General features: G+C 29.2%; 1 protein-coding gene across 2 annotated transcripts; it reads left to right on the top strand.

Moving 5' to 3' along the window:
* The first annotated feature begins 651 nt into the window (after positions 1-651).
* Positions 652-7,924, top strand: LOC100776100 (short-chain dehydrogenase TIC 32, chloroplastic). Of its 2 annotated transcripts, XM_006587221.4 has the most exons (8): positions 652-836; positions 2,173-2,404; positions 2,600-2,679; positions 4,498-4,651; positions 5,403-5,481; positions 6,519-6,603; positions 7,091-7,164; positions 7,495-7,924. In XM_006587221.4, exons 1-8 carry the CDS (start codon positions 731-733, stop codon positions 7,663-7,665), a joined length of 981 nt encoding a protein of 326 aa, XP_006587284.1. In that variant the 5' UTR covers positions 652-730; the 3' UTR covers positions 7,666-7,924. The 2 variants fall into 2 exon arrangements, with proteins under 2 accessions (XP_006587284.1, XP_006587285.1); XM_006587222.4 differs by lacking the exon at positions 7,091-7,164.
* Positions 7,925-9,754: the final 1,830 nt, after the last annotated feature.

Genomic DNA, 9,754 nt, shown 5'->3' with positions numbered 1-9,754 from the left:
CACTCTCTTAAATAACCTTACTTTTCACTATCTTTTCTCTTTTCATTCATTTTCAATTCACTCAACCGAACACAGTGTAATTGTTAATTTTATTTTGATATTTTAAGGAAAAAAATATTTTTGAAAATACTGAAAAGTACATGAAGATGAAGTTACTAGTAGGGTGGTTAATTACTTGAGTAGTTGCAAAAGACAAAGGTGTGGTTGAGAGGTAAAAGAACATAAACAACTATATATTAGCCATGGCTATCATGTGATATATATTTACTGACTCTTGCATATATGAAAGTACTATCAAGAGGAGTAATTAAGTAATCACATTTGAGGCAAACGGTATTGTACTGTCTCACCAAATAACTAGGATATCGAACAGAAAAACAAAGGAAGTTTCCCATATCACGTTTTTTTTTTTCCTTTTCTGATTCACAGGAGTCATTAATTTGGATGACAGTGTTAGGAACCTATGAAACTTCCTTCCACCTGCTAAGTGAAACTCGCATATAATATGATCAATATAAATTTTAGTAGTATTTGATAAAAAAAAAAAGTACATAAAAAACTAAACAGACAAACAAAAACATAGCATACATGATACAACCAAAAACGTTGTTAAACAGTTATATTTACCATATTACAAACTCTCATTGTACATAAATATCAGCAACTGATACAATCATTGATAACGTGTTGCAGTCTAAACTGAGAGAGAGAGAGAGAGAGAGAGAGAAAGATGTGGCCATTCAGAGGAAAAGGAGCATCTGGGTTTTCATCATCTTCCACTGCTGAGGAAGTTACTCATGGAATCGATGGGAGTGGTCTCACTGCTATTGTCACAGGTCACTTTTTTCTTTCTCCTTCTCAATATATATTTTCCATTTACACTGCATTTAATATGAATTGAAATAGAGAGAATAAAAAGTTGAGATGAGTTTAAAGTGGAATTTAAAATTTTATAGATTGGTAGAATTAGGAAGGAACAGAATCACATAATTTTTTATATATTTGTTTAATTGGATTCAAAATTAAAAGAAAAATAATAAAGAAATATATGAAAAAGATAATTTACTCTTTAATTAATATATTAATGATTTCAGTTTTTAATAAATTATTATGTTGAGTAATTTTAATTATTATATTAATTTTCTAATAATAATAATATGCTTAGGTTTATATCAATTATATATATATATATATATATATATATATATATATATATATATATATATATGAATTTGTTAACATATACATACTTATTTTTTAATATAAATATGTTAAGTTACGCCATTGATGATGTATATTAATTAAAATAATTTTTAATTATAACTTATTAATGTACTTATACTAAATCCAAAATAAAAATATTCATACTAAAAAAATGTGTGATAGATATGGGGCACGGCACACATGGTTCGTTAACTCTAATATTTAACTAACTCCAACTCTTTTCTATAGCTGATGAAATTTACATATAAATAAATAAATAAAATTCCATTTTTCTGCAAATCAATAAATTTTTAGCTTAACATCTTGTATCCCGAACTCTTATCCTATAGCTTCTGAGAGTTACACATAATAAAAAAAATCATTTTATGCAAATATTTCCGGTAGTTAGAAATGATCTCTATAATTTATTAATGTATTCCAACTAAAAAACTAGTGAGTTTATGTTAGGATATAAATGTTGTTAAAGTTTGTTATCGTGCATTCACTTGTTTTTTTTTTGTTCAAATACGTTGCCAAACTGATATATATATATATATATATATATATATATATATATATATATATATATATATATATATATATATATATATATATATTAATTAAGATAATCCCAACACAACATTATAACTTCAATTTAATCGAGTTAGTTCAAATGAAGCTTAAATTTTTTTACGAACCTAATGCAACTATGTATATCATATAAAATGTAATCAATTTTGGATTTTACCTTTAACTTAACCTAATGTAACTCAACCCATGATCACCCAAAACCTTAACTATAAATTTATCTTAATTCCAAAAGTTTACAAACTCTAAAAAATACTTAAACTTTATCATAATACTTGCATTCTTTTTAAAAAAAATAGGAAACTCTACAAAATTTGCTATTTTTGATATCTTAAATCTTATAATTGAATAATTTTGTGTTGTTGTTCAAACTAACAATAGGAGCATCTAGTGGTATTGGTGCTGAGACCGCTCGTGTTCTTGCTTTGCGTGGTGTCCATGTGATTATGGGGGTGATAGATATGACCAATGCGGAAAATGTTAAGGAATCTATACTTAAGGAGATTCCAATAGCTAAAATTGATGTCATGAAGTTAGATCTTAGTTCAATGGCATCCGTTCAGAATTTTGCATCAGAGTTTAATTCTTCAAATCTTCCATTGAATATTTTGATGTAAGAAAAGTGCATGAGTTACATTGTTATTTTCTTCATGCATGTTTAATATAGGTGTCATATATATATATATATATATATATATATATATATATATCTAGCTATCTTAATTTATCTATGCACACACCCTAATTTTGACCATTCATGGAAATTATCTAATATATGCTTGCTGAACTTTTTTTTTTCAATTCAAAGAAACAATGCAGGAATTTGTGCAGCCCCTTTCCTACTATCCAAGGATAACATTGAACTTCAATTTGCCGTAAATTACATAGGTATATTAAAATTATATAATTCCATAACATAATTTTTTTAAGAGTTTGTTGGGGGGTATACACATGTGCGTACAAGTGTGTGTCTTATGTAGTAACATGCAAACATGAAACCTCTCTCTCCCTTTCTCTGTTATGTGTATCTCGGATAGGTAATACATGCACATTCATGTGTGCGGCTTATCTAGTAACATAGGTAAACAAGAAATCTCTCAATATATGTGTGTATGAGTGTGTGTGCACACATGTGTGCAATAAATTGTTTTTGTGTGTGTTAAGTATCATCATACACACTGACACCTTTATCTCACTTTGTGTGTGTTTGCATGTGTATTAGGAATGAAAGAAATGAATGATAGTTTTCGAATTCATTCAATTCATTCATTGATCAAAGTATTACCAAGTTGATTTATTTATACAAAGATAGAAAATAACTAACTTGAATAACCAACATTAACTTACTCAAATAACTTCAAGTAACTAACTAAATTAATTTTATGTCTAATACCCCCGCAAGCTAGAATGTATTGAAAACACTTCTAGCTTGGAGAATACAATACATCAACATTAAAGAAGAAAGAGAAAAGAAAAAAAAATCTGAAAACATGAAATAGAGCGAAACATGTCGAAAATACATTGATCAAAATAAAAACTTTGAGAAATTTTCGACGGCTTCCAAGAGTCCAAAGCAAGCATCAAAGCTTGTTGACAAAAACTTTGGTGACGAAGGACAAGAAATTGTAACCTTTGCCGAGCACCGCAACCGCTCCACACCAATTCATCCACAACACCACATCAGCAACTAAGCCTTTGCCGAGAACACAATGAAAGGATGAGAAACTAAGGCAATGCCAAGATTGTCAGAAGAATGAAGAATGAAGGGGTTAGAATCATCAATGGCAGCCATGACCATGAGAGAAAAAAAAGAACCAACCAGACATCCGAAAGGTCCCTTTAAAAAATGATTCATAAGGGGGTGGCCTATCCAATTATATAAGAACTTAATCATCAATGGCATCCATGACCATGAGAGAAAAAAAAATCAACTAGGCATCCGAAAGATCCCCTTAAAAAATGATGCATAAAGGGGTGACCTACCCAGTTATATAAGAACTTAATCATCAATGACATCCATGGCCATGAGAGAAAAAAAAAAAGAACCAACCAGGCATCCGGAAGGTCCACTTAAAAAAATGATGCATAAGGGGGTGGCCTACCCAGTTATATAAGAACTTAATCATCAATGGCATCCATGGCCATGAGAGAAAAAAAAAATCAATCAGGCATCCAAAAGGTCCCCTTAAAAAATGATTCATAAGGGGGTGGTCTACCCAGTTATATAAGAGCTGAATCATCCTCGTGAACCACCCGATGTGGGACTCGCAACACGCCCCCTCAAGTCAGGACTTGGTACCACAAAGCGAGGGCTAGTAGCACTATTCACAGCACTGGGCAGAACCATAAATCGCTTCAATAGGAAGCAAGAGACACGGAAGCAAAAATTTCTGATACCATATTAGGAATGAAAGAAATGAATGATAGTTTTCGAATTCATTCAATTCATTCATTGATCAAAGTATTACAAAGTTGATTTATTTATACAAAGATAGAAAATAACTAACTTGAGTAATCAACATTAACTTACTCAAATAACTTATAGTAAGTAACTAAATTAATTTTATGTCTAATAATGTGCATGTGTGTGTCTTGGATTGGTGGATATGACTTGCAAAGGGTCATAAATAATTGTTACATGAAATATGTGCATAATCAAAATAATCTTAATCCTTTGGATTTTATCCAACATATATAATTCCACAGGTCATTTTCTGTTAACATATTTGTTGTTGGACACTATGAAGAAAACAACACAAGAAAGTAAGAAACAAGGAAGAATTGTCAATGTCTCCTCGGCAGGTCATCGTTTAGCATATCGGGAAGGAATTCTTTTTGATAAAATTAATGATCAATCAAGGTAAGAAGTAAACCCAAATACAATTTATGTTGATAAATTATGCTAGCAGATTCTTGTTCATGAAAAAAGGGCTATCATTGAGCCTAACTTTTCTACGAATTTATTGATGGAAGAATTATTATGTTTGTCTTTGTTTGAATCTTAAAATTATAAATATTATTTCCAATCATTGATTTGTGAAATGAAATTTTGTGTGGCTATATGTAGCATTAGGTGTTAGATTAATGTGTATGAAAGGATCTATCACTCATAGAATTGGAACTATAAAGTTTTTTTTTTAAAAAAATGTTGGCCTAGATGACACTAAAGATGAAAAAAGGGTAGCCTCAACTCTATTTAATAATGACTTAAGAGCGAACTTTGTCAACACTGATTAGCATCGACCTTTTTTCTGTTATTGCAATTACTGTCATTTTTATTAGTGGTGGCCTTAAGATTGGCACTTAAAAAAATAGAGTTGGTTTTTTATGATTAGTGTCGACTTTTGGGGCCAATGCTAATATGCATTTTGTTGTGTATATTTATTCTATATATAGGTGACTTTTTTAAGGATATTCTATAAATTACTTAAATTAAAAGATCTCATTTTGTGATGATTATCATTTATATAGTATCCACCTAAAAAAATCATTTATAAAAGATCTCTATTTTATATCTATAACATATAGATTTAAACATACAAACACATGAACTATAGTATGAGTGCAAAGGATAACTGTTTTGTATAACTAATTTGCTTCCTAATGTACAGTTACAACAATTGGCTTGCATATGGGCAATCAAAGCTTGCTAACATTTTGCATTCCAATGAGCTTGCAAGACGTTTCAAGGTTGGGAGTTATACATTATTTTGACGTTAAAAGTTGATTAATACGTTTCTTTAACCATACATGCATAATGAAACATTTGTTAGAGGTTATTGATAGCCACTATAAGTAAACATTATTATCCCCATTTGATTTCTCTATACCTTTTGCTAATTACTAAGGAATTAATTGATTTTTGTGTTCTTGCATGTGTTATTTGCTTTGCCTATTAGGCTTTCACTATTTAATTAACAAATTAGTATTTCTAAATGAATATTTCCAATTAAAATAAAATTATCATTTTGATTCGGCGTTGCACTGCATCGAATAAGTAGCTAGTGCTTTACACAAGTGTGTATGAGTGTTTTGAAATTGGATGCAATTTTGAATTTTAAACATCATTGTATAGTTATGGTTCAAGTTGAGTGTGAGAGGATTACACCATTCAAATATCAGGTTGAACTAACTAAATTTGTTTTTGCATCTTATTAGTTGAAATTGTATATCTTTTGATCAAGTAATTGTTAACAAGTATTTGGCAAAATTGTATAATCACTAGTTACCAATTTTTATAACTCCTAGGTTTGGATAGGTTTTGAAGCCAATCAGCTTTTTAGACATTCCTAAGCTTTGCATTCCTTCCGGTAATTAATCATACAACTTCTAGTGATGACATTCATCAGACAATATTTTTGTCATTGTCCATTTGGTTTAAACTGTTTTTTGTTTTCGTTTTTAATAATATAAATACTACGACCTTTTTCTCATTATTTCCTATTTTCTTTTTCATAATAAATAGTTAAAATAAAAATGAAAACGCATAACAATAAAAATTTGTTTTGATTTTTTATTATATAAATTTTTAAAAGAAGAAAAAATGTAAAAAATGTATTGTTTTTAATTAAAAAGATAAAATTTAAATTCTCAATTTTTTTCTCTAGCTAGTTTGGTGATCTTGCTTCTGTTATGTACATGAGAAAAATGGCTCTTTATTTTTGCCTCATTTATCAATTAGTTGTATGGGATGTGTATATAACTTGTTTGATATCGTAACTTGACAGGAAGATGGAATAGATATTATCGCTAATTCTCTTCATCCAGGGGCCACAACCACCAATATTTACATTCACAATCGTTTTCTGACAGGTAATTACCATATATATATATAGTCTACGTGTAAATTATGTAAATAATGGGATTTAAAATTCTAATTAATTAAATTATTCAACATAATCTTCTACCTTAACTGTCAGGTTTCAATTAATGCATTTACAATGCAATAAGCTTCAATTCCTCAACATATATAGTTTTGATGTTATAATCCTATATTTTGTACATAAATATTGATTGGAAAAAATGACAAAAATTGTGTTAAATAGATGGATTGTTCTACGTAATAAATTCAAACTTAGTAAATAGGATTTTTTCCTTCAAGTGTCCTTGCAAACATAGTTTCACATGTTCACCTAGAGGCAACATCTGTAATTTAATCACTTAATTGCAGCATCAACGACCATGTACGTTGTCTATCTTTTTCGTGAGTAATTTTTTTGTTCAAGTATAAATTTTTCATGTACATAGTGACATTTTTCAAGTATACCAATATTGGCATATCTTTGTATGGTTTATGCAGGTATATTCTATATATTAGGGCCTTTTGTAGTGTATAAGCTAATTGCAGGATTTTTACTCAAAAATGTACAGCAAGTAAGTTGAATCACTATAATCCATGAATTTAAATATATTTTTGTTACTTAAAAATGTGACGTTTTTCACATTTAATGTTTATAAAAATTATTTTTAATTTTTACATATAACAAAAATAATGTGATTTTAGTCTAAAGAGAAGATAATTATCTTTTTGTAATTTTTAAGGATTAAAAACAAAAACAAAAATAGTGCCAAAAAATCATGTATTGAGGGTAATAACTAACAAAGTATATTCAATTCCATATAGATATCATTGAGCATTTCTTTTGTTATTTAATCCAAAGGAGGTTAAAAACAAACTCACAACCTTCTACAACATGACTATAGGGAGCAGCAACAACATGTTATGTAGCATTGCATCCACAAGTGAGTGGAATCAGCGGCAAGTATTTTGTTAATAGTAATATCTCGGAAGCACACTCACAGCTAGGAAGAGACATGGACTTGGCCAAGAAGCTGTGGGATTTTAGCATAAATTTGACTAAGCCAAATACATAGTGACAATCATCAATGCCGATGGAATTCTGTTTTAGCAAATAAAAATGTCAATGATATTATTATTGTTAATTTATATGTTGTTACTATTTTTTAACTAGAGAGTTATGTCGTTCAAGCTTAAAATTTTATGACTCTAGTATGAGTGTGGAATTTACACCAAGTACATCATGTGCTAAAATGCTATAGCAAAGCCCTCATTGACATTGAAAATATTGTGAGATATTTATATAGTTGAAACAATCAGGAAAGGTTGTGATGAGATATATATGTCAGCCCATGTTTTATGTTGGAGAAATAATTTGTTTGGATAAATTTTATAAAAAGGCTTTTATTGTTTTTTTAGAAAAAAAAATGTATTCCATAACATCTTATTTTAATAATTTGAAATATATATATATATATATATATATATATATATATATATATATATATATATATATGTGTGTGTGTGTGTGTGTGTGTGTGTGTGTGAGTGTGTAAAAACATGAAAATTACATATTTATGACCATGCAAAATTTGAAGCATTAAATATAGCTGTAGACAATTATATGCTAAATTATAGTTCTTAAAAAGAACATGTTAATAAAAAGAAAGACAGAAAGCACAAAAAATGGGGTCAATTGTATTTTTTTTAAGTAGTATATAAGTAATTTTGGTAATGAATCCATTTCCAAACTTCCTCAATAAAATAATTTCTTGAGACAATTTCATCTAAACACCTAAACGATATATAATAAAAGCAGCTTTTAAAAATAAACTTTTTTTTTAAAGAACTTCTCAATTCAATCCCATGTTAGGAGGGTGAGGAAAAGAATAAAGAATACAAGAGATTTATTATCATTTACCCTACGAACTCAAGGTTACATCTAATCATTGAGTACCACCAAGATTTTTCACCAAAATAATTCTTTTTCATTTCCTAATTATTTCACAAGCATGGCAAAGCGACAATTTGCGAAATAAAAAAAATTAGGAGAGACCAGAGTAGGTATGACAATGAAACCCAAAACCATGGGTATCCGTCCAAATCCGTCTTGATTTTGACGAGAAATATCCAAGTTGACCGGGTACAAGTCTGGGGATTATCAAACTTTTTTAATCGGGGTCGGAGACGGGGATGTCACTACCTACCCCGTATCCATTCCCGTACCTGCCTTCATGATAAAATTATTAAAATTTTATTAATTACTTGATAATTTTTTTTTATAATTTTTACATAATTTAATATTTTTTCTTGATGATTTTTGTAGACAAATGAGTTGTAAATACAAATAGTTAAAAATAAATGTGTAACAATCATTTTTTTTTAAATCAGATTTTCAATATAATTTTTTTACAAAAAAAATTTTACAAATCTAAACCGAGGACGGGGCGGGGATACCTGATACCCAACATGTATGAGGATGGAATAACAAATTTTAACCTGTTCGAAGGACACAGGTACGGGAATATGTTGGAGAGTCAGGGTCGCGAACTAGAGAAACCATACTAGTCCTTATCCCACTCTGTTGTCATGTTTAAACGAGAGATAAGTTGATCCTTAAATAAAGATATATGATTGACTAAGTAGTAAAAGATAAAGGAAAAGAGAAATAGATAGTAGATTTAAATTTATCCTTTAATAAAAAAAATTAATAAATTAATAATTAATATTTATATATAAAAAATCTAATCCTTATTAACTTCGTGAAAATATGGATTGGTATAAGCTGGTTTGTATATGATATCTTGCCGTCCAAGGCTCCTATATATTGATATCGGACTTTTTTCTATCAAGCAATATTGGACTTTATATATCTTTTTAATACACACTTATATTTTTTTGTCTGATTCAAAGGGGCTAATGCCCAAAACATGAAAAAAAAAACACTAAATCCTACACCAGCTGAAATATAGCCAACGGTGCCTCAATAAAAAATAAGAAAATTCATTGCTTCATAGATAGTCTATACTTTGCCAATGCGGCAAATTGACCAAAGCATGTTCCTTTTAGAAACTTATTCTTAAAAGGAGTCTGTTTCGAAACTTTTTTCGGAGGGGGTCAATTTTTGGAGGCATTTCGCCAGTGGAGTTGATGAGTTGGACACGT

Source organism: Glycine max, chromosome 9, assembly GCF_000004515.6.
Source record: "Glycine max cultivar Williams 82 chromosome 9, Glycine_max_v4.0, whole genome shotgun sequence".
In the NCBI taxonomy this organism is placed as follows: domain Eukaryota; kingdom Viridiplantae; phylum Streptophyta; class Magnoliopsida; order Fabales; family Fabaceae; genus Glycine; species Glycine max.
The sequence above is the reverse complement of the archived record's forward strand: the minus strand, read 5'-3'. Positions and strand labels throughout refer to the sequence as shown.

What these genes read in the sequence shown, in the direction of transcription:
- LOC100776100 (XM_006587221.4), top strand. Translation starts at nt 731, where the DNA reads ATGTGGCCATTCAGAGGAAAAGGAGCATCTGGGTTTTCATCATCTTCC. An exon ending in AGCTTGCAAGACGTTTCAAG is followed by an intron (nt 5,482 to 6,518) that starts GTTGGGAGTTAT and finishes GTAACTTGACAG; the next exon opens with GAAGATGGAATAGATATTAT. An exon ending in TCACAATCGTTTTCTGACAG is followed by an intron (nt 6,604 to 7,090) that starts GTAATTACCATA and finishes TGGTTTATGCAG; the next exon opens with GTATATTCTATATATTAGGG.